The sequence below is a fragment of the Phacochoerus africanus genome, chromosome X (assembly GCF_016906955.1).
Source record: "Phacochoerus africanus isolate WHEZ1 chromosome X, ROS_Pafr_v1, whole genome shotgun sequence".
Classification (NCBI taxonomy): Eukaryota; Metazoa; Chordata; class Mammalia; order Artiodactyla; family Suidae; genus Phacochoerus; species Phacochoerus africanus.
In genome coordinates, this window is record NC_062560.1 from 106,138,769 (window position 1) to 106,164,966 (window position 26,198).

A 26,198-nucleotide genomic window follows, 5' to 3' on the forward strand; every position below is an offset into this window, starting at 1 on the left:
TATCTTCATGGGGATAAGACACCCAGCCAACCCTGAGGATTGCTCTCTGTTTTTCCTTTCCAGGAAAGACTGTGAAAATAACAGTTTTGGTTTTGCAACAGTGTTCCAAAAATTGCTTAGTAGGAGTTGGAAAAGATCACACTGCTGAATGTCAAGGCTTTCTGTGCTCTGGGTTCCACTGAAGGTCTTTTTCTTATATAGACAGACACAAAAGCTTGTTTGGTGTGTTAAGTCATACATCACAAACCATTGCCGAAGCCCTCTAGGGCTAGGCTCTCTAAGAGGAAGGACTCCAGACGCAGGCCCAGCAAGTGACATTTTATGACAGAGATTATGGTGTCCCTAGAACTAATCTTTTCTGATGCCATCAAACTTGTCTTCTTTGGAGCTTTGCAATGACCCCGAGGGCCAACTTTTTAATCAAATTTTGCTTACATATTTCTCTGTGTCTGGATGCACCAATAGCTGGTAACAAGCTTTTCCAAGCTGGCACCTGTGACTGAGAAGCAAATAACTCCCATTAACTACTCTGCAAATCTTATACAAATGTTGGTCCCAGAGTGAAAATAACACTTGGCTCCTTTAATTAATTGCTATTATTTATTTGCTTATTAGCACAGATGGAGTTAAACAACCAAAAGTGGTCACTTAAAGTGCACCTTGTGTTCTGTGACTTTCAACTTTCCAAATGCAGCTGAAAAAACAACCCATCCTATTTAATGCATTTAAGGTGACATGGATAGTGTGGATATTTTTGTGCCCTTATTCATTTTTAGCTCAGAATCTTGTCCTTTATTCCTTTTCCAAACTGGTGCATATAGTAGAACTGATTGTTAAACACACACTATCTCATATTGTCCAGGATTTCTGGTCATTCTTTTCTTTCGGAGGGTACAAATTCCTTTTGGCTATTTTTTGCCCAGTTTTTCTTCCTCTACTTTAGATATTTGACACCAAAGCTAGATGGAAGACAGAAAAACAATGGAAAAGACAAGAGCGGCAACAGTTCAGACTCCTTTTGGTGTAGGGTACTATTTTTCGTGAGCCTTTCCTGAGTGGTATCCTCTGGGCAGTGCTAACAGCTGGTTGGGGGTGTTGTGATGGAAGAAAAATCAATTCAATCTTAGACTGTCCATATACCTCTTCTTGAATATGTGTCTTGAATTCTGGATTTGTCTGACATATGAAGCCATTGTGGTGGACATTAAACTATCATTAAAATATTAACATTAAACTATCATTAAAATGTCCCCATAATGTAGTGAGAAAATTATACTGTGGATATTTGAATGGCTTAGAATTGAAATGAAAATACTGAATGCTCAATAAATAAAAAGCCTCAGGAATCCTAAAATATGAAGTTCCAAAAATATGTCTTCCTCTTGAACACATAAAAAGCAAAGTATAAAATGAACAGGCTTAAAAACTACCTTTGTTAATCACAGCTAAATAAGAGGGGTTGTCATGACTCCTAAGAACAATGACAAGGGACGTAAACTAGACTGTAGAAGAAAACTAGATTTCTTAAGGAGGTTTAATTTCAGTACCACTAATGGTCCCACCTCATTGATTATACTGTTATCACTACTGAGCCATCTAGCTTTGTTCTTTAGGGCACAGTGTCCATCAGGTCAAGGTTTGGGGTCTAATTGTTCCATGGCCAGAGGTGGTGCCATATAGCCCTGGCCAATCACCTTGCAAATATGGGCTAGAGATATTATATTTGAAGGCTTCTCTTGAAAAATGAAGGGCAGCACATTATAAGGCTGGCACAGGTATAGGAAATGGAATCTAGCCATTATACACTTTTGACCATCCCCATGGATACCATGATTTATACATTCAAGGCCAGTGTGCCCACCTGCAGCTCAGGAACAATAGTTCCCCTCTCTGGACAGGACCCTCCAAATGATGTGAGCGGTGAGGGAAGCACAATAGGGTTTGGGCTGATAAAGTTGGAGATGTCGCAGGATGGTGGGTCTGATACAACTCTCTGCATGGTTACTTTCTCCACCACAATAAACTGATTCCAAGGCAACCAGAGAGTCCTCTTCTCAGACAGGAAAGGTGAACGATCAAAGATTAAGACGACAGAGATACCACCGATGGCTACAAGGTCAAAGCTGAGAAGGAAAAATAGAAGATAGTTTCAACCAAATGAATAACCAAAATAAAATTTAAAAGTAGGTAATTTTAATGTCCTTTCCTTTTTTTTGGGACTCAACTATATCCATTTGTATTCTCTATTTTATTCCTTCTATTCCCTTGAACTAAGCATTCATTCCATGGAGACTTCTTTTCACTATCCAGTAGACTTCTGAAAAAAATTCCTTATCACCGGCTGATATTCACCTGGGATTTGTAAACCAATTTTAATACTATCTTTTTTTTTTTCTTTTTGTCTTTTTGCTATTTATTGGGCCGCTCCCGAGGCATATGGGGGTTCCCAGGCTAGGGGTCGAATCGGTGCTGTAGCTGCCAGCCTACACCAGAGCCACAGCAACGCGGGATCCGAGCCGCGTCTGCGACCTACACCAGAGCTCACAGCAACACCAGATCCTTAACCCACTGAGCAAGGGCAGGGATCGAACCCGCAACCTCATGGTTCCTAGTCGGATTCATTAACCACTGAGCCACGATGGGGGGAACTCCTTTAATACTATCTTACACAAAATCACAGCATGTATTTCTGCAGAGCCAAATGTGACATCTCTGCTCCCCTTTGTGCTAGCGATAAACTGAAAGATGGCCATTTAACATTCAGCAACACCTTTAACATCATGCATTATTCATCCTCAAAAAAAAAAAAATCCTATAATGTAACTCAAGAAAAGTAAGAAGCCAAAAGGTTAAATATCTTGTTCACAGTCCAATCACAGTGTCAGAAACCTGATGGTGTCTTTGAGATGGCATTTGGAGAAAGATACCAGGTGAAGAAATTTGTTCAGTGAAATTTGCTTGAACCATACCATGCCTGAACCCTCCACATCTGGCTACCTCCTTTGGTTCCTAGATTCTACTTGCACTCTTGATTTAGGATACCTGGTTCGCTCTAGAATACCTCTTCATTTCCTTTTGTAAGAAAGCCTGTAATGGACCCTGTCCAATCTCTTCCCTATCTCTGACAAAACAGGACTATCTCTTCTGTGAGTCCATCTCTTGATATGGTCTCTGAAATGACTCTTGTATTGGAGTATGACAGACTCAGATTTCAGTTCATTCTGCAGTAGATGGCTCTACCTTACTGTTCTGTTAAGTATAGTGATGTCTTTGAGATAATGCACTTGAAAGCTTTCAAAAAGCATAAAATACTATATAAAAATAAGATGATGATAAATTATTATCTTTGTGTCTTAAAAATGGATAAAGGTCAATGGATGCTCCTTAATATTCAAAGCAACTCAAATCCACAGGAGAGATGTAAGCAATTCTTGGCATTAAAAAAAAAAAACTTTCTTAAAACACTTTTCAATGGTAAAATGGGAATCAGATTTAATTATAGCTATCTCACCACTCCCTTCCTATGACATTTATTATATTTACTATAGTATTACCAATTGTGTCTGGCTGCAGAAATCTCTTAGATAAAGATAAATGGACAGTAACAAAGGATAGCTAATACTGTATTTTTTATTGTTGCTTTTTCAGTCAAGTAGCTATAATATTAAGGCAGTTTCCAAAAAGAGGATTTGAAGAACTGCATTAGCAATAGAAAAATAATCTAGGTTTGAACTAAAAAAAGAAAACTCCAAATGGCTTATGGTTTAAGACAGAGGCTGAAGTCATGATAATACAGGAGCAGTTTAAGGCAAGTATAGTGGGGGAAAATCCTACATTACTTGTCAAGAGACCTTTTCTCTGGTTCACATTCTACATTAATTTAACTGTGTCCTTGGGCAAGTTTATTTGCTTCACCCAAACCTCAGCTCTTGACTCTTAAAACTGAAGTGCTTATTTCTTTGAAAAGAAAAACAAATGCAAACACAAAAATAAAATAAACTATCTAAACAAGGAAATATGTACCTGGGAATTATTCTCTACTTCTAGAAAGATTAAGCAGACAGGCAGGCTTCTTGTTTTGTAGATAGAACATGGTTTTGGCTTCATACACACCTAGCTTTGAATCCCAGCTCTACTGTTAACTCTGCTTATAGTAGGGACTCAACAAATGTTAACTTTCTTCTCAAATTGGATGCATTACCCTATTAAATTTACAGATGTTTTCTCTTGTAGTTCAAATGAACTCTTAAGTTCTCCTGGGAACTTCCCCCTAGGCTTCCTGTGTTGGGTTAGTTTTATGGGTCAACTTGCTTGGGTTATAGCGCCCAGTTATTTAATCAAATATTAATCTAGGTGTTGCTGTGGAGTAATTTTGTAGATGTGGTTAATATCCACAATTTGTTCACTTTAAGGAGGTTTACCCTTGATAATGGGCCTCATCTAATTAGCTGAAAGAGCAAAACTAAAGTTGCTCTGAGGAAGAAGGAATTTTGCCTCAAGACTTTAGGGGTAACATTTACTCCTGCCTAAGAGATTCCAGTCTGCTAGCCTACCCTATAGTTTTTAGACTTGCCATTCCTCATAATCACATAAGCAATTCCTTGAAATCTCTTTCTCAATCTCTCTCTCTATATATACAGTTAAGTCTTAAACAATGTGGGGACTAGGGTTCCCTCAAGTACAGTTGAAAATTCACTTATAATTTTATAGTTGGCCCTTTGTATCTGCAGTTCCATATCTACGGATTCAACTAACTGTGAATCATGTAGTACTGTAATACATATTTATTGAAAAAAAAGCACATGTGGACCTGTGCAGTTCAAACCCATGTTGTTCAAGGCCACCCCCCCCAACACACACAGAGGGGTTCTGTTTCTCTGGAGAATCCTGACTGATTTTTCCTCTTCCTACCTAGTTGTTATATATAGTAAACACTGTCTGGGTGACTAATTAGTTGCCATGGTGGATCTGTGGCTAAAACTCTATCTAAACTATTCCAATACCCAATAGAATGCCCTCTGAATGGTTAATTTCTTTGGGATTTCTCCCACTACAAATGGTCTCCACTGGCGTGGGTCACTAAATCAGGTTACAAAGTCATGTGAGAATAAGAATAAAACACCCAAGGGATAGGACGCATTTGTTTGGAGACTGTTGTCAATCCATAATAGGTCATACCAGCTCTACCCATAGATGGAAGACTATTATAGCCTATGCAAAATGCTTATTTCTGCCTTATGGCATCCAGAAATTAACAAACTCCTAGCTTGAGGGGAATCAGAGGAAACCCTCTCTTTATTTTCCAAAGTCTTCCAAAGTTCTTGAGACCTTTAATGCTCTCAAGAATCTTTTAAGAATGTCAATGTTTCACCTATTTTGCTTGTCACTAGCTGAACTATTTATAAACAGTTCTCTTTTGACACTTTACTGAACATATCTAGATTGAAAGTGGTAAACCATAGAAGGTAAAAGCCAGATTACTTGGGTTCAACTTTTGGCTCTATCTTTATTAGCTGTGTTAATTTGGATACATTTTTTAACCTGCCAAATGAGGAGGATGATAAATGATTCCTATCTCATAAAGTTGTTGTGAGAATTAAACAGAATGACATGTATGAAAATGCATGGAATACAGTAGATACACATATTTGACTGACTTTCCTTCCTTCCTCCCTCCCTCCTTCCCTTTTCTTTGTCGCACCTATGGCATGTGGAATTTCCCGGGCCAGGGATAGAACCTGAACCACAGCAGTGACCCAAGCTGCTTCAGTGACAATGCCAGATCCTTAACCCACTGCACCACATGGGAACTCCTGCTTTTTTTCCCCTTTCCTGCTACTTTGGCCTCTCCCAATCTGCATATCTAATTTCTCCTACTCTTAGAGGGACCACTCTCATCCTTCCTTCTGATTTTATTCATCACTTCAGTCCCAAGATCTAGACTTTTCCTGGTTCCCTAGGGGAAGATGTCAATTAACTTGTTCAAATATATGATAATGTGGGTAATTAGTTCTACACCCCTTATAACATATTTGTATGTAATAGGAACTTTGAAAGAGTCAATAGCTTAACCCAAAACAGTGATATCATTGGTGGGAAGAACAGGCACAGTGGCAGAATGGTAGGACTGAGGTTTAAAGACAGGGAGCCAGAACTTTACAGCATCTTACATATCACACTCTGTCTACTAGGTATCTGAAGGCTAACCTCAACCTTTCTAGAATCCTTTTGCCTTGGGGTATACAGATGGTTCCCAGCTTACGATGGTTCTACTTAGGAGTTTGCAGCTTGATGATGGTGCAAAAGCGACATGCATTCAGTAGAAACCATACTTTGAATTCTGATCTTTCCCCAGGCTAACAACATGTGATAGATACTCTTTCGTGATGCTGGGCAGCACAGCTCCCTCAGCCATGCGATCATGAAGGTAAATAACTGATATACTTGCAACTCTCTCTTTCCATAAAACTGGTCTGTTTTTCACTTTCAGCACAGTATTTAATCAATTGCATGAGATATTACACTTTTATTATAAAACAGGCTTTGTGTTAGATGATATTGCCCAACCATAAGCTAATGGAAGTGTTCTGAGCATGTTTAAAGTAGGCAAGGCTAAGCTATTGATGTTCAGAGGGTGAGGGGTATTAATGCATTTTCAGTTTACAGTATTTTCAGCCTACGATGGGTTTAGCAGGATGTAACCCCATCATAAATCAAGGAAGATCTGTAGTTTCCCTATGATAGTCTACTTTTGAAATGTACTTAGCTCAATCTGAGGTAGCAACAAGCAGAGAGACATATAAATGAAAACTCTCCTCACACTGTCACTTTATGTCCTAGAGATGACAGGGGGACAGTCTGGTTGGCATTTGGGGCACATATTTTGAATGCTTACACCCTTTGTGGAGCCTGAGGGGAAAGTTACTGCCAGAGGGGACTCTGGCTAGTATCTGTCATCTATAAAAACCTAATTCTCACAGTGAGCTGGGAGGAGGAGGGTCTTGGCATTTTACTTAAAGCCAAAACCACAAAAATAATAACAAAAGTTGTTCCTTTTTAATGTTTTCTGTAAACTGGAAACAAATTTTTAGACTTTTTAGATATCACACTTCTTTTAGGTTCTTTTATGAATATCAGATAATTCACTGAAACCTTTGCACACAAGCTAAAAAACTGAGGACCCATCATTTCTCCACAAGAAGTCAAATGTCCCCGAGGGCATATTCTATTTAAAGAAATAATCCATTTATCAATTTCTGGCACATGGTTGAACATGCTGGCAAGGGAAAGGCCAGTTTTGTGTATCAGTTACTGGTGCATGACCACCAAAATTCCATCATTCAATCTAATTGGGGGAAATGTCCATTTAAATTAGTAGGGAGCTCTGTTTATAGATTATTTGAAAGGACATACAATTTTTATTTCATATATGTGTGTTTGTATATATATATATATATATATATATATATATATATATATATTCAGACTACCTGTTCTCAGAGTTGTTCTGCTGAGCTTGTTATAATGAATAGATGGCTCATTAATAATTAGCAATATAATTTATATAGAAATAATTCATATGATTTCCTAAAGTTTTAAAGACAGTTTTTCTTAAGCAGGTTAAAACTCTTACTTACTATCTTCTTTAATAATCCTTTTTTTTTTTTTTTTTTGCTTTTTAGGGCTGAACCCGCAGCACATGGAAGTTCCCAGGATAGGGTTGAATTGGAGCTGTAGCCGCTGGCCTACACCACAGCTCACAGCAACGCTGGATCCTTAGCCCACTGAGCGAGGCCACTGAACCTGTGTCCTCATAGATGCTAGTCAGATTTGTTTCCACTGAGACACAACAGGAACTCCTATAAGCCTTTTCTTGACAGGCAGTTGAAAAAAATTAATTCAGCATAGCCCAAGTTGAACAATTAATAATTCTGAAGTGGTTAGGATCAATAATCAGGTTCGACTGTATGTTCTTGAAATGAGATAGTCTCTCACACTGTGATAAAGCTTTAAGGCAACAGGTCTCTTTATTTGAGTATTGAAGCTGCTTGTTAGGAGTAGGATATTTTAAGGGTAGCCACCTGGAGACTAGGGCACCTCAAACCCATGTTCCTGAGAATCATAAATAGGTACCTTGAAGCTAGACACATGGGTCTACTGACTCAAATACTCTGAACGAATGTCTACCTAAATGACAGCAACAAAAAGGTATTCATGAGCAAATCTTTTTCTAGAAGGAAAAGATTTAACTAGTGGTCTTGCTTCCTAAGTCTCAGAGAACCCAGGGAAGCCCTGAGAGAGCAGCCTGGTGGTTGGTACTTAAGGATAAATCCCTATGGCTATATAGACACTAAGGGGATTGGTTAGGCTGGCCATGCTTGTCAACCCATTAGAGCCACTAGTAAAATAGGTAGTCTAGGGAGGACAAGTTTTTTTAAAATGACTTAATGTGGTTGAATTGTATACTTTTAGAAGAAACGTTTTGGACACCTTCATTTCTGAAACACTTTGAGGTTGTCATGGAAGAACAGCCAAAGTGTTCAGTGATATCCTCTTTGTTATTTGCATCATCTTACTGGATTTTTAAGCTGGACTTATAAATGGAACTAGATGAAAGCTAGAAAATGTTCCACATGGCCACGGTTTCAAGAAGACTTGACAGTAATAGTGCAGGATTAGAGGAGAAATTTGGTTTGATTTAGATGGGGAATAGAGGAAATAAATAATAACACCAATGACTTTTTAAGATACAGCTAGAAGGAAGATAGGCTTACAACAGTGTATCATCTGAGTCCTGGTTTGACTCAGCCTAGCAGTCTGTATTTGGCCCCCACAATAATCAGAAGCAATACTGACGTACCTTCCATCTTGCCGGCTGATGGTAAACCCATAATCACTGTGGTGCAAGAAACTAACATTCACCCCTACCAGAGGGGTTCCATCTACCGCCACCACTTGGCCTCGAATCACACAAGCACGCCTGCAACACAAGATCAAAGGCAAATATAAAAGCATGCTGAAATTAGGTTCTAGAAGCCAAGCTGGGGAAGCTTTGGAAAACACAGTTAAGTATAATGAAGAAAATGATAATTTCACCAATCAGTAACTACTAATAACATTTTGGGAAGGGTATGTGTATCTTTTTTACCAATAAAAAGTTGGGATTATACTTGGTATAGTTCTGAATCCTGATATTTTTAAGTTGGCGGTATATTATTAACACTGTCCAATATAATTATAAATTCCTTAATACATCATTTTGCTATTATATAATATAGCTATAAAACAGTATTCCTTAACTTGTTTAATTCACCTCCTATTTTAAGATACTTAGTTGTTTTTCAATTTTTTCTTTCTGCATTGAATTTCATATTATTTCCTTGGGAGATAGTCCTAGTCATGGAAAGATATTTTTCTCTTATTAAAATTAGTTAATACATAAATACACTATAGATATGGCTAAAGTCCTTGCTAACCACCTCTCTCCCAGTTCCTGGTCTTCTCCCCAGAGGTAATCAGTGATATCATTTTGTTGTATGCATTTTTCTATGCATTTACATACATAGGTGTAAACAATTTTAAGGCTCTTGATACATATTGCCAAATTGCTTTTTCTGGAAAAACCATTTTAAAAAAGTAGACTTGGGTGAATTTTTTTTTTATTACTCAAATGAATTTATCACATCTGTAGTTGCATAATCATAACAATCTGATTTCACAGGATTTCTATCCCACAGCCCAAGCACATCCCCCCACCCCCCAAGTTGGGTGAATTTTTAAGAGTTAAAGTCTGTAAAAGAGACATGGTCCCTGACTGTAAGCTGTTCCTCTGGCCTGACTGAAATAAAATATTTCAGATTTTCCCTTTAAACAAATGAGTTTCCTGACTGCCAAATAAGGAGATTCTGTCAGACTAGCCCTTAAAAGGGCTGTCTCCATGGACATCGTCCACTAAAATGATTATACTTTAAACTCTAGCCTGGCCAACAAATTGTAACAAATAATAGGATCTTGGCAGTTAGGAAGACGGCCCAGGGGCAACTTCCAAGCCCAGATTTTTCACTTCTCTGTGGTTATTGGGGCATTACTCAGGCAGAAGGAAGGTGTTTCACCAGAGTCCAACTCTAACATTGCCAGCTCTGAGCTTTAGAACGTGCATTTATAGCTGAGGCCAGAAGCGTTGAAGGTTGGGCAAGGTCAACGCTTTTTCCTAGGGCATCAACGTATGTAATTTTTTTTCACCAAGTGAGATTCAGGCAAGCTCAATCTTGGATTAAAAGGGGCCATGTGATTTGGGCAAACATGACTTTCCAAAGTAACTATAATAATTCCACCCTGGCATTATACGTTTTTGAACAGAATCAGCAAGTCAAGGCAATGTATCTAAAGGCTCTTGGCCACAAAGATCACTTGAGAAAGAGGAAAAAAATACTCTGAAAAAGCAAAAGACAGTTACTAGCCAAAGCTTGTGTTATATGTTATAGCCAATAAATGTCACTACTAAATTCTACTGCAATCAGAGGAACTGGATATGTTATATTAATAGGATTTATCCTGCATTACCTAGAGCCTTCACCCAACACAAACTATAAGCCATTGAGTATTACACAAAGCCAAGCTCATATAACTGTTGCTACTAGTGTTTTCATTGAACTCTTCAGATGAACATTCTTAGTTCTGACAGAGATCAGTGGCTTTCTTCTCTCCAGTGAGCTGTCCATCTTGTGAATTCTGTAAATAATGGTTCGGAGTGACATGCAAATGGCACATTGCCACTTGCTTTACCTTGTTTGATTCCTCCAGTCCCTTTTGGGGAGATTTTGAAATTTTGAGAGTTTTGAAATCCCATTTGTTCTAATAGAGAAGACATTTGAAAGTCACTGAATTTGGGATTTTGAACTAATCCTGACATATCTGGTCCCAGGTTCTAAATCCAATGTAACAAGAAATGAAAAGAAAAGGATGTCTCCAGTTTTATACAGTAACCCTTTGATGGTCTTTATAGAGCAAAATTTGACAAACTGGGTGTCGATTAGGTACAAACCAGCTGAGACAATCTCCTATAAACCACATAGGGACTGGAGCCAGAGGGGCTGAGAAGAGACATGTGGTAGTGAGGCCACTTCCATTTGAAAATCAGTTCAACACTACTTCCTGAGCCCTAGGTGCTGATGGCTTTTTGGAGGGTGTAGTGGGGGATAATTATGTACTTGCCAAGGCTTTACCAGTTAACAAGGTGGGCTTTGCTACAATGATGCCTACTCAGGTGGTCGCTGATTCCCTACCGGCAAGACAATTCTACATTCGCTTATTTTATTTGTTCACATTAATCTAGACACTGTGTCTTCCCACAGCTGTACTAGGCTCAATTATTTTTGTTTTTATTTTGTCAAGCATAGTTGACATTATTTGCTCATATTTTATGACAGATACAGACCTGTCTCTTCTCTGTGCTGCTCTTAGCTTATATTTATGAAGGATCCAGGCAGGTGAGTGAAAGTCTCATAAAAGTCATCATTATTCTGTGCATTTCTCTTGTATTCCTCTCCTTCCTTCATTCTGTATCTCATTCTGAGTAGACGTCTTTTGACTCTTCTGCTCTTTAATATTCCTCATATTTTATGAAGCACACAGATTTGTGTGATAACGACTCATCAAAGTCATCATTATTCAAGACATTGTCTACCTGTTCTTCTCATTCATTTCACTCTTCATCATTCATAAATAATGTGCAGACTTGTCTTTCAACTCCCCTATTTTTTTATTCCTCATATTTTATGATCCACACCAACTTACAGCATATGATAAAGCCCCATAAAACTTATTATTCTACGTTTATCAGCATTGAACTCTCTTTGTAATGTATTAGACTTTAAATGTTCTAAAGATTCCCCGTATCTTGCTGCATTTGCTTCCATTATTTACACATTCCATGTCATCCATTTTTCACAAGAATAACTCTCAGCTCCTTTTATTCATGGATTACTAGTACTTACTATATCAGTCATCCTGTGTCAGTGTGTAAGCTGTCTAAATTTCAGGACAGTATTAAAGTATTCTTTTTTAATTGGCAATAATTTGGATTGGCACTATATGCAGAAACTTAGGAGAAAAAACCTTCTCAGGCAAACTCTCCATTTTGAAAACAATGCTCCAGAGCCGCCTCGCTTCCCTAGGCTACTCCAGCTCCAGATGGCCTTTAGGGAACCTTCATATACATTCTTGTCAAATACAGTGTTATGCCACTTTGTTCAGCTCAACTGCCATTTTGCATGCTCCCAGCTTCCAAACTCAATTTTTGCCATAATTGTGGATGGTAGCCTTGTATCTGTTTTATTTTTCCTGATTTACACAGCCACTAAAATGTAGTTTCTCCATTATCTATATAATCTGTTCAGCTTATGCTTCTCATATCTAAGGCAGCCTGCATAATTCATCTTTTCCTAGGTTAGATCCTTGTTAAAGTAGTGAGGTGTGTGTGTGAATGGCTGGGGTCTGTCTTTGGTAATCCCATGATCCTAATTTCTGGGTTTTTTTGTCATGCCCCTATGGTGCCTCCTCATTTCTTTTCCAGCTTCCTCAACTCACTCTTTAAATGAGGCAGTCCTACCTGGCCTGTCCTTGGACTGTCCTGAGGAAATATCTTGAATTCTTAAATTTTTGCCACATGAAAACTACCCTCAATGTGAGTCCTAATCCCTCAAGGACCTGTCTTTTTTCAGAAACTTTTTCAATTAAATAATATATAGAACTCTTCTGAACATTTCAAACTAGATAATAGAAGTTACTGTCTGGACTATCACAAAGCTGACCCTGCACATGTGTACAGCAGATATGTGCCCACTGTGACTGTCTTTGTGTGTGTGTGTGTGTGTGTGTGTGTGTGTGTGTGTGTACTCTCAATGGCAGGTACCGTGAGGGTCCCATCTTTGCCTGGGGCTCTTCTTTGATCTATAGACTTGGATAGGATACTTTGCTTCCCTGAACCTTTAAAAAGAAGGACCTCTCCCTGCTCTTGCAGGGTAGAGGAAGATAACTTGAACTTGGATGAACACGTACAATGTGACTTTAAAAAAATGTATGGGGAAGATCACCCCTTACAGGTATCTCTTTTCTTGTTCTCTGGAGAATACAGCCTGCTGCCAAGCTGTCTACTTGCTGTCACTATGCTAAAGCAGAAGCCTCAAAGGAACTGCTTCTCCCTTTAACTAAATGCTGAATCCTCTAGGTATTTGGAGCTTGGTCTGAAGAACAGGGCATCTTGGGAAATGCAAGTCAGAATACACTTTACTGAGAGCTTTATTTAACAAGCTGCTTATTAGAGAGTTCTGATGCAAAAAGGTCCAATTCATTCTGTATTTGCTATTTTCATGACATAGTCAAATTATCCCTGGCCTTCAATAAACTCTTGGTTCCATTTTCCTCTTCCCTTATTTGTTGTCTTTTGTCTTTGATGTCAAATTTCCAATATTCATTCCATACCTCAGGCAAAAACATTAACCTCAAGCACAAAAGTTGGTTTGAAAAACAAGACCGAAAACTAAATTGCTGAAAGAAGATGTAATTTACTGCATTGCATTTCTGATTAAAATCTTTCCTAAGGAAAATGAGGCTCAAGGGCTAGGGAAGTTATAGCTATTTGCTTTTGTTGCTAACATGAGCATAAGCAACCTTTGAAGGGTAACATTCAAAATCAAGGACCTGGCCAGCAGGGGATCTGGCAGCAGGTGGGCAGGTTAGGTTGTTTTTTTCCAGAGGAACAGATGAAATCTTTCCCACAGCTGACAGCTCTGGTCAGGAGATAGCATCAAGAGGGACAGTGCTGGGAGAGGCCATGTGAATCCTCTGCTCACTGGCCTTGGAATCCTGCCTTGTAAATTCCTTTATGAGTTGTTATTCAGTTCAAATCACCAAGGGACAGAGACCTGCTGCATTTGAGGGGTGGTCTGATGGTTCTCCTGACATCTTCTCCACAGGTTTATTATACCATAATGTCCCATAGCTATAGATTGTGTCATTTGGGCTAAATCACTGCTGCTTCTGGGGGCCCTATTGGAATGCAAATACCTCTAAGCTGTTGCGACAAAGGGCTTATGATGCCCTTTTATCCAGCTGAGGCAATGAATAAAGGATCTTCTTTTTAGAGTGTAATTTTGGTCCTCTGTCCTTTTTGGTAATCTGTCTTTCATTCACATCAGTGACTCTCAAACTTGATCATGCCCTCAGAATCACTTGGAAGGCTTGTTAAAACATACTGCTGGGCCTCACCTCAAGTTTTTATTCACAGATCTGGTGGGAGCCTGAGAATTTGCATTTCTAGCAAGTTCCCAAGTGAGGCTGATGTTGCCAGTCTAAAGACAGAATTTACTGAGCCAATATATGCTCAGCCAATTAAGGTGTATGAACTTCTGGGAGTTCCTATCGTGGCTCAGTGGAAACTAATCTGACTAGTATCCATGAGGACACAGGTTTGATCCCTGGCCTTGCTCAGTGGATTAAGGTTCTGGTGTTGCCGTGAGCTGTGGTATAGGTCGCAGATGCGGCTCGGATCTGGTGTTACTGTGGCTGTGGTGTAGGCTGGCAGTTACAGATCCAATTAGACCTGGAGAACCTCCATATGCCTTGGGTGCGGCCCTAAAAAGACACAAAAAGAAAGACAAAAAATAAAGATATATGAACTCCTGAAGAGGGAGAGAGGGAGGCAGGTGGTATAAACTATATAAAGGCAGGCAATCACCAACTGGTTCCAAACCTTTACCATTATGAAATCTGTGAGGCATGAATTATTAATACTTCCATATAAACCTGTGGAATAGGGTTTGTAGGCTGTAGTTTGAGGAGTCATGTTAAAACTGTCATGACAAAGTGGTGGTTGGACTATAAGATGAACTGTAGGGTCTCTTTAAATTCAGAGATTACAAAATGGAAAATACATCTTAACTTGATTTATCTGTCCCAAATAAATGTCAATTTCTTCCCCATTCCTATTATGCTCATTAGTGCTCATATCTGTGCTATTGCATTTGTCATAGCCTGTCCTGCATGAGAGTTATAGGTCTGTCTCTCTGATTAGATAGTCATTCCAGGGCAAGGACAGTGTGATTTTCGCCTGCGTCCTCCCTAGTGCATGGTATACAGGGCTCAAGAAAGTGTCATTGAATTTCAACTCAAATACATGTTTTTTTTTCTTTTTTAGAACCTCACCTGTGGCATATGGAAGTATCCAGGCTAGAGGTCGAATCGAAGCTGCAGCTGCTGGCTTACGCCACAGTAACAGCAATGCCAGATCTGAGCTGTATCTGTGACCTCTGCCACAGCTTGAAGCAGTGCAGGATCCTTAACCCACTGAGCGAGGCCAGGGATCAAACCCACATCCTTATGGATACTAGTTGGATTCTTAACTGGCTGAGCCACAACATGAAACTCTCAACTCAAATATTTTTATATGAAGTTGTTAGACACTTCCATCCTATCCCCAGAGTACTACTTCAAAGGTTTCAGAGACCAAGTTGAGGTTCCTTGTGTGACAGATAGATGGCTTACAGTTCATTTATTAGAAGCCAGCATCCTGGATTGAGAATTATGACTTTCTTATCATGAGTTTTGTTTGATAATTGACTGCTTCAGGGACTTAAATAGTACCCCTGTGATTGGAAGGAATGAATGAATAGCCCTCCTCAAATGCTTAATTTATGAACACTAACCCCATTAATCCTTTATATACTACTATGCAATTACAATTTGGTATTTCATAACTCAAATACATTTGAGGGTTCTAAAATTCAGGTATTTTGGGGGTTTTCCACACATTGCATTTTTTAAAATATATGTTATCTAAGCTGGTACAGTACCATGAAAATATTTAATGTTACAGCATAAACCTGTTTTCATGTTCTGAAAATGTGAATGCAGGGAATGTTCATAAGCAAATGCAATAAAATCTCACTAGTTTTTACTTAAATAGAGCAAGCTGATTTAATCCTACTCAATTGGTCACTAGCCTGAATAAATAATACCTACCAAATGGGTAATGTTAAAAGCAGCTGGGAGCATTACCCATCAACATTCTAGGACTTTGGGAAAGGTGGTGCTATTGAAAATGCAGATAGCTTTTTAAACAGAATTATTTTCCTCATGGCTAGTGATGTTTCAAGTAAAACAAAATGGGGGCACTCACCCCGAGGTAGGGTGGCTATTTTCCCATCTGCCCTGGTAATTGCTTGTCAAAAGTAGGCTTGCTTTGGATGCCTGAGATCCCCAAAGTAATGGGAAAAAGATCAAGTGTTTTAAAGCAATGAGAAAACTGACGACACAGTCACATTTTCAGGACTGCGTTAAGTGCCAGTTTGCTTCATTTAGATACATGATTATTTTTGTTCAGAATGTGAATCCTGAAATATTTGTCCTGGAAGCCCTTGCAATTCTTGAACTCAAGTTTTATTTTACATTTTGTTTGGTTTGTTTGGGGCCTACTTTACACATTACTCAAAGTTTTATTTTACATTTTGTTTGGTTTGTTTGGGGCCTACTTTACACATTACTCAAATGGTTTATCTTTGTAATCAGCATTATGGGGTTTTATTAACCTCATTAACCTTTCCTGTCACTCCTCTGTGAATCTGCCCTTTGAATAATGGATACTCATTAAATATAGGGCAAATCTGTCTTGTTGGCTATAGCCTGGCCAAAGAGGAAAAAGTGTGCCTAACTCTGTCCACCCCAGTTCTAGCTCTGCTTGTTAATAATCACCAATGTGACTTTTCCAAAGAAACGGAATTACTCTTGGCCTCGTTTGTTCCTTATGGAAATGAATAATAGTTCTTCCCAGTCTTATCCCCAGTCACCTCACAAAGATGCCATTAGAATAAAATAACCCAGTAAAGTGATTGCCTTCTTTTGACCTGGACCTTTAAAATTATATTTTATTATGTACTCTGATGATATATATAAATATATATATGCATATATTTGTATATATAAGATACTTATTAAGTACTTACAATGTGTCAGGTACCATGGCAGGCACTTCCCTTATTTTTCTTGCCATTAATATAACCCTGAGTAGGTACAACTACTAGCCTATTTTAAAAGTGAGGAAACGGATTGAGGTTAAAAAAAAAATTGTTCAAGATAACACAGCTAGTAAGTTGGTAGAGGTGGTGGAGGTCTTTTGACCTAGACTCTAAAGGGCCTAAGCTGTAGTTTTCTTCAGTCAAGATGTAAACAATATGGCTAAAAATGAGAAAAGAAAGTGCTCACCCGCAAAGATGGTGCTATCTGTAGGATTTCACTACCTGGAGACCAACTGCTGAGCACTTTCTATGTGTGATGGAGACGTGCCACAAGATGTCGCTCACTCTTTACCCCCAATCTTGCATTTACTATACCTTCTCTAGGGACAAGTTTATTTATTTATTTGTTTATTTTTGTCTTTTATTTTAGGGCCACATCAGCTCTAAAATAGGTTCTCAGGCTAGGGGTTGAATCAGAGTTGTTGCTGCCGCCTACGCCAGAGCCACAGCAACGCCAGATCTGAGCTGCGTCTGCGACCTACACCACAGCTCATGACAACGCCGGATCCTTAACCCACTGAGCAAGGCCAGGGATAGAATCTGCATCCTCATGGATGGTAGCAGATTCCTTTCCAGTGAGCCACAACGGGAACTTCTCTAGGGACAAGTTTAGATGACAGAACCATCTAGAGACACTGCAAACAAATCGTATGGCTGAGAAGTAGGTATTAAGGATTTGAGCCTTTCCAATTTCAATCCTAATTGAGTAGTAAGTAAGATAGATAAAATATTAGAAAACACCTAGTGACACTGAGATGAGCTGTAGACAGCTACTGGTATTACTAATCAGTATTATTAAGCATCTCAGAACATCTGAGTGTCAAGATATCATAAATAATCAATTCAACAGCTTTTTAAAGATTTGTGCTCTGATTTCTTTGCTCAAAAGCATTTGCAAAGAAGTGAAAGTCACACATTCTTTCTTTTTGGTACCTTCAGGTGTTGACTGCTGATTTCAGGAGCTAGTCAGCACTTTAAATCTTGGAACCTTCAGCACTTTGTAATTTTTTAAATGTGTCTTGAACATGTGTTTCCTAAACTTTAGCATTAGACAAAATAGTTGTCTGAAAATCAGGAGATCCCATCTTCACACTCGTAACGCCTTTCACGTAAACGAGATCAAAGTGCTTTATTAGCAAGTAGCAACAATCGCACTTCTCACTTAGGACAATAACTACAGAAGTGATAAGCAAAAGAGGTTGCCTAGGAAAAGCAACATGAAGAAAGAATCACAGGAAATCATAGCAGAGCCAAACCAACCTTGGATCTCTTTACCAAATGTGGGCAGGGGATGTGCAGAGCCTCACTTTAGAAACAAAGGTGAACACAAGATAGATTTACAGGTGCTGAGGCCTTAGAAAGAGCTTCCTCCAGTTCTTACTTTATTCAATTTAACCAGCAATTGTTGCGCTGTGTGTTTATCAAACCCTATTTGTGTATCTGGTATGTTTTTCACGTTAAGATTAAAAATACACACAGATTTGCCATTAACAAACAGACTTGGTAGCAGATTTAGAAGCAAATCCTTAACTACTCGATTCATGAAAAAGTTAGACACAAAGCACATGGTTTGAATTTGTACCTCAGTAAAATTACAAATGATTATGTAACAGACGTTCTGGGGGTTACCTGTACATAGACAAAACTGTTAATGTTAATTCATTGAATGCTTTAATATAGTAATAACATTACAGTCCCTTACAACTATTTTAAAATATAAGCTTTTCTTATCCCTCCTTTTCCATAATTCCAAATTAAGATGTAGTTGCTATATATTTGATTTTTTTTTAGGGGGGTCAACACTAATTGATGAAGATCTGCTATTTTTTTTTCTTTTCATGACTAAAATTGTCTAGCGCTGTTGCTTATTTTTCTTTCTAGAGGCTCTGAAGTTTGTTTGAGGTATTGTTTTCCTCAATGTACTCTTGAAGGACAGGCACCCCATCCTTTTATCAAGTAAAACCTAGTAAAGTAACCAGTATGTAGGAATTCCTTGAGAAAGGTTTGTTTTACCTTTCCATTTCACACAATGTCGCAGAATCTTGATCCATTGGGCCCCTAAAAGCGCCAGCCAGGCTCTGGCTTGTGTAATAAGTTACTGCATAAGGATCCAGGTGGCAGGAAACATTCATGCCAAGATCATCTAACATATACATGAATGCCATGAGATCTCTGTCCTTGTGTCATCTCCCCAGAGAGGATTTCCTGGATTATTCTGTTTAAAATGGTCACTCTCTGCCCCTAACCTTTCTTTTCCTTTCTTTTTTTTTTTTTTCTTTTTAGGAATGCACCTGTGGCATACGGAAATTCCCAGGCTAGGGGTTGAAATGGAGCTGCAGCCACTGGCCTATGCCACAGCCACAGCAATGCAGGATCCGAGCTGCATCTGTGACCTACACCATAGCTCATAAAATGCTGGATCCTTAACCCACTTAGCGAGGCCAGGGATCGAACCCACATCCTCATGGATACTAGTTGGGCTCATTACCACTGTGTCACAACGTGAACTCCCCGTAGCCTTTCTTTATCTCACTTGACAGTACTTATACCTACCAGATATTTACATTTTCCATTATGGTCAGTTTTCCTCACTAGACTGTATGGGAGAGATGATTCGCCTGTTGTAGCCCAGAGCTGTCATGTTCACCGATCTCAAGAGTGAGATGATTAAACTTTCCCAATATGGATTATCTTGAAAGAAACTGTAGGATCTATCATTATAAATGACACCAAAATGTGGTTAATGGGAATTTTTTTCACTGTGGTAAATGGGAGGCTTTTTTTTTGCTGATTGTTTTGCCCATTGAATTCATCTGTTTAACACAAACAATTCAAATTGTATTAAAAATTATTTATAGTCTCAGATGTCAAAGGATGAAACTTCTTGTATATAGATAAGGTGCTCATTGTCCAAATAAGCTTTGTATTTTTTCTCACAAGTCATCAATAGTCTCCTTATGTGTCAATTTTAGCAGCTCTTCATGCTCACCTGAGTCAATTAGTCCCATCTGTGAGTTACCATTGACAACTTCTAGGTCAGTCTCATTTCTGTAATTGTTTGATGACTTTGTCTCATTTGGTAGAATGCCTCTTCTCTTATATTCATTAAGGTTACTTGCCTGCTCCATCAGAGCAGTTGAATGTGGGACACTGAGTTGATGAACCTCAGGCTTCCTGACATTCCAGAACCCACAGACTTTATTGCAATTTGTAGTTAACTTAGTTCTTTATGTAATTAACTTAATTCTTCATGTGTCTACTCGATGTTTTCACTGCTTCCACAACTAGAATGTAAAGGGAGTCCTGTGAATAAGGGGATTGTGCTTCTTTTGTTTACCTCCATCTGCTCAGTTCCTGGCACAGAGCATGTACTCAAGAAATACTGTTGAATAAATGAGTGAATACATATACTCATCACTTTTTAAAAATGAGTTGATAGCAGAATATAAGATTATATTAGGGACAGAGTTGATAGCAGGATATAAGATTATATTAGGGACAGCAGAGGACTTTGGTATCTCTTCTAGAGAAATTTAAAGTCCTCAGGGAGTTCTCTGGTTGTTTAGTGGTTAGGATTCAGTGCTTTCACTGCCATGTCCCAGGTTCAGTCCCTGGTTGGAGAACTGAGATCCACAAGCCATGAGACATGGCCAAAAAAAAAAAAAAAAGTCCTCTGTTACTCTGGAAATACTCATATTTCAATAAAATGTATATTTAAAAAAACCCCGGAAATTTGTATCTGTCAAGTATGGTATTCTTAAGTCTTAGTCAAACCCGACATCAGTAGCTTCTGCATTAATGACTGTCTTCCTGCAACCTTCTCCTTAACTTGTCTTGATTTAATAACTTATTTTGCCATTCACAGGATTTTAAATTGTATACATTTCCAGGTCAACTAAGTGCAGAAAAGCATATTTTATTAAACAAGTTATGATGAGTAATTACGGCTGTTACCAGGTATCATGAATAATTAGATGCATGAATCAAGATTTCATCATTGAGTGGGATGTAATAAAGGAAGGGAAGGTCTTGGGTAAGTAGAGTTTGCCAAGAATGCCATGCTCAAGGCATTTGTGGTACCTCAATTTGTTTTGGGGTGCTTGTCTTTGGTTTTCTCATGAGTTGGAACACCAAAGTGAGCCAGTTCACAGCAGTCTTCCTAAAGCTGCTCCTTATTTTCTAATTTTTTCTTGGTTCCAAATTTTGATTATCTAGTCCACTGAAGGAGAGAGGATTATTGATGCTTACACAAAGTTATAAGTGATGTCAATTATAGACAGGCTCTGACAGTGGTGGAATTACTCATAAGTTAAAAAAAAAGAGTAATTACTTTGCTGCTGTTATATAATCACTTCATCTTTTATGAATTTGTTCCTGCACTATTTGGAGTACAGTAATCTTACCTTTAGGCTGCTTCTACATTTGGGAATTAACTTATTTGAAGTCCTAATATCGTCTGTGTGTTCCAGGCAACCAAAATGAGATTTTCATTAGCAAATATGAGAAGAGCACTTCATATCACTACAACTAAGCCACTCTCTCATTTATTTATTTATTTATTTATTTTTTACCTATTCTCTGCCTGATACTGTGTTAGAATTTGGGGATACAGTGGTATGGTAGATTAAAGATGGCCACAAATTATTTGATACTTCTCTTAACAAGAGATGGGATTTATGACTCTCTTTGAATCTGAACAAGCTCTATGACCGCTTTGATGAAGAGTATATAACACTAGTTACACTGGTATAATTTCTGGACCTAGGCTTTAAGAGATTGGCATCTTCTGTTTCCTGTCTTTTGGAACACTCCTTCTTGGAGCTCTGCGCCACCATATAAGAGTTCTAACAAACTCAAGCCTGGCTGCCATGCCCATAGAGTAGAGAGGCTCTGTGTAGAAAGAGGGATTCCTGGCTGCTATCCAGCTGTTCCAGTTCCTGGTTGAGTTATACCAGCTGAGAGCCCAAACATCATGGAAACAGAACAAGTCATCCTGGCCATACCTTGTCTGAATTTATTTTTTTCCCTCCCTGATTTTCTAATGCACAGAATCATGAAATATAATAATAATAAATTATTTTAATCCATTTTGTTTTGGAGTAGTTTCCTACACAATGATAGATAATCAAAAAAAAGGAGATAACAAATCAGACTTGATCCTTGTCCTCACAGAACTTAAAATTTAGCAGTGTGGACAGAGCTTATATATTATGGAGCAAGAAACAGCAACTTCATAGAAAGTTAGAACTAAAAGAAACCTAATATCTTGCTCAAACTCTTTGTTTTGCTTTTCTGGTTTTTGTTTGTTTTTTGGCTGTGCACACAGCATGCAGAAGTTCCCAGGCCAGGGATCAAACCCAAGCCACAGCAGTGACAATGCCAAGTCCTTAACTGCTAGGCTACCAAGGAACTCCTTAACCTCTTAGTTTTGTAGCTTGTTAACAGTGCTGTCATGTGCTTAGTGCTATATTAAGTTAGGTCCCAACTCTAGAACTATTCAACTATGGCTAGGGATTCCACCAGGAGCAGGCACGAGAGGCTGCCACAACCAGTCCTGGCAGCCCTGCTGCAAATTTTTAGATCTTTCAATTGTTCTTAAAATTTACTCTAAGTGACAAACATAATAGTCAAATGCTTCTCAAAATACACATCTTTCTTACAGAAAATGGACATTTTACTTCTACTCGGTAGGACCTAGGAGTTGACTAGCCTAAGGTGTGAGGCAACTTATTGATGAGGCATACACAGGTACTCTAGTGAACTAAGAGTGGAAATACCCTTCCATTAATGTGATTTTTATTTTATGTTCAGTCACCTCCTTTCTCTCTCTCTCTCTTTTTTGTGTCTTTTTAGGGCTGCACCTGTGGCATATGGAAGTTCCCTGGCTAGGGGTCGAATAGGAGTTACAGCAGCCGGCCTACAGCCACAGCCACAGCCACATGGGATCCGAGCCACATCTGTGACGTACACCACAGCTCGTGGCAACGCCAGATCCTTAACCTGCTGAGCAAGGCGAGGGATAGAACCCGAGTCCTCATGGATATTAATCGGGTTCATCACCTTTGAGATACAACAGGAATTCCACCTTCTTTCTCTTTTTAAACCAACACAGTAGAGGTTCAAATATTAAGTTAAAAGATAAGACTGGATTTTTAAAGACGCTCAGAGAAATAGGTCAGAAAGGAAAAAAACAAACACTTGAAGCCTTTCCAAGGAAAGGTATAGAAGCTGTTTAGTCCAGAGGTTACAAACTCAAATGCCAGCAGGGCTAGGCAGGACTTTAACAGTGAGGGAAGTGCGCCAAGTGCAAGGGAGACAGTGAATGGTGAGCAAGAGAGGGATGTCATAGTTGATCCAGGGGGGTGGCTAGCCCTCAGCTCTGGATCACCTATACCAGAATTGCCAAACTTTGTTAAGTTTCTAGAGGAGGACATTCCAATTTTGATGTTAGAGCTCTTAGTTTCTAAATATTGGGACAAACAAAAAAACATCTGTGGGCTGACATTAAGCAATCTCTAATGTAGACACTTGACACAGATTGATGTGGGGATCAGCCTCTCATGGTTACAAAACAAACAAATGAGTTTGGCCAGACCTTGCTGTCAGCAGTTGCACTAACTCTGGTAGGATTTTGTTTTTTAAATGCACTTCTCCATTAGTGATGGCGAGTGAAATGTCTGGCTTTGCAAATTACTGCTGTCGTTTAGTTTAATGTACTCTTGTTTTTACATATTTATAAAAACCTTTTACATTATTAATAGTGATTAAATGCTTAGACACTGAAGATCAATAATGCTTCTGTTCACCTATTTACATTATTAAAAAGTAATAAGTCATACAGGGCACGTAGAATATGTGGTTTACTTTGTAGTCATGTTTGGAGTCGACTGAAAGAAAGAAACTCAAGCTACAGGGTAAAATGTACTTAAGGAAAAAATGGTAACAGATTTGGGCTTGCTGGAGACTCTACCAAGGGCAAGTGGCATGTTCACAGTGACACTGCACTACAGTAGGGCACAGGAGGTACACATGCCAGGTGCTCTCACGTGCCAGTGCAGCAAACTCAAAACAAGAAAGGCTGGTCTCACTTGGATACACAAGGATGAACACTTATTCAACCTTTATGTGCCCTTGCAGCAGTTAGTCTGTGTGCCACCATCTTTAGCTCAAAGGCTCCTGAGGGTGGCCACACTCAGCAGCAAGTCATCCGTGTGGGTCACATGTTGCTAGTAGGCACATGAGCCCCTTGGTAATGATTTCTTCATCTGCCTACCCAGCTATCACTCAATTATGTGGGAAAGCCAAAAAGCAGCATGGTTCCCCTGATTATAGCACCTAAAAGTTCTAGATCTGTCTAGGAGAGCGAACCCCCACTCAGAGATGCCTAAGGGCCATAAGTTTTCTAAGTAGCCAAAGTGGCTCAGCAAAGAGTCTGCTTGGGTTCAAATCCTGGCTCTGACACTTACTGGTTGTGACTTTGGGCAAGTGATTTACTTGATATCACAGTTCTTGTTTTCTTACCCCAAAACTGGGGATCATAACAGTGTCTACCACATAGGGTTTCTGTAAGGATTAAATGGGATACACCCATAAAACTTAGTCCGAGACCTGACACATAAGAAGTACTTAATAACAATTTACGTGTAGTAAAAGTCCCATTTTAGCAGTCTTTCAAAGTGTTCTACCAAGAAGCTCATTACCACTGACTTGGAGTTTGTAAATAATGTCATTGAAATGTGTTAAAATGCACTGGGTCTTAAAATATCACTTGATTTTCTAAGTTTCTTGTGTTGACCCAGATGTCATTCATTCAGTATAAATTAGATCCAAGTCACTAGGCTTGTTTAAATAAGGACAAGTTGAAATGGGGCAGCAGTGGTGTAGCAGAAAGGTTACAAGAGTTGCTACAATACAAACTTGCTGTGTGATGTTGAGCAAGTGATTTAATCTCTCCAAACCTCAGTTTTCTCATGTATAAAACACACCGAGACAAATGCCTACTTCACAGGGATATTGTGAGGGTAAAATGAAATAACGTATGTTTGAGAGCGTTGCAAACTAAAAAGTACTGTACAGATGCAAGAGCTTATAACTATTATGATTTATATTCGATGTGATCAGAGTTGGATTTATTTTATCTGGAGATACCCTAGACAACACTGTATGTGTTGATTTTTTAGAGGAAATATAGTTCAATTGCTTGTCCACCTATCTCCCTTGGCAAAGGCCTGCACCCTTTCTGACAGATTAGATATGTGTGTATCAGAGCTGAGACCCCTGGATGGAGGAGACTGTCATTCTGAATTCAAATGTGACTTGCAGAGCTAAATGATAACTTGGAGCCTTTTACAAAAGAATGAGGAAAACTCAATCAAACCAGAAGGAGGAGAAGGGCACTAAGCACCACAATTAATAGGTTTGTTCGCTCTGTGAGCGGCTGGCAAGAGCTGCTGAAGCATGAAGCTGAACTGAAGGGGCTGAAGTTTCTCTTCACTTTTCTAAGTTTATTGCTCAGATGCCCTCCTCTGGGTCACAATGACTTGTCTCCTGTCTCTTAGGTCCTGACTTTCTCCCTTTACTTGAATTCAGTGAGTCATTTAATACATCTCTCCATGTAGTGGAGGTTATTATTTCATTTACCTTTTTTTTTCTTTTGGACTGACTTTTCCTTAAGCATGAAGAATGCTTTTACTTCCTTTGTTCCTCTGGCGTGCAATAAATAAGTCTTCACTATCTAAATAATTACTTTGACTAAAGCCATTTGAAAGTTACCCCAGAGTTGTTATTGAGCTGGCGGAAACACTTCAAAATGGGGATGACTGAGCCTTTTGGAAGAAGGCAAACTTCGACTAGATTCCCTGGCAGAAAAGGCCCTTCTTGTGATGGATTGCTATTAGGGTTTGGGGTTCTGTCAGAGACTTAAAAAATTAGAATTGCACGATAATAAAAATAACAAGAACGTTTTAAGTTTCACTAGAGGTTCTAAGCACACAACCTGTGGGAAGGATTCTGAGTGTTTTAAATTTCCATGCACATTCCCCCGCCCCTTTTCTACTGTGTCTAGGTCAGGATTCACTTATAATTTTCTTAGATTGTCACTCATATCGATATAAACTCTTGACTGGG

The 26,198-nt window shown here is 38.9% G+C and overlaps 1 protein-coding gene across 1 annotated transcript in view; it reads right to left on the bottom strand.

Moving 5' to 3' along the window:
• Positions 1–26,198, bottom strand: part of LOC125118205 (teneurin-1) — a 353,178-nt gene that overhangs the window by 130,919 nt on the left and 196,061 nt on the right. The window contains exons 13-14 of the mRNA XM_047764372.1: positions 8,861–8,980; positions 1,862–2,123 (exon numbers count right to left, since the gene is read on the bottom strand). Coding sequence (XP_047620328.1) covers positions 1,862–2,123; positions 8,861–8,980 — 382 coding nt within the window. The remainder of the gene's footprint in view (positions 1–1,861; positions 2,124–8,860; positions 8,981–26,198) is intronic.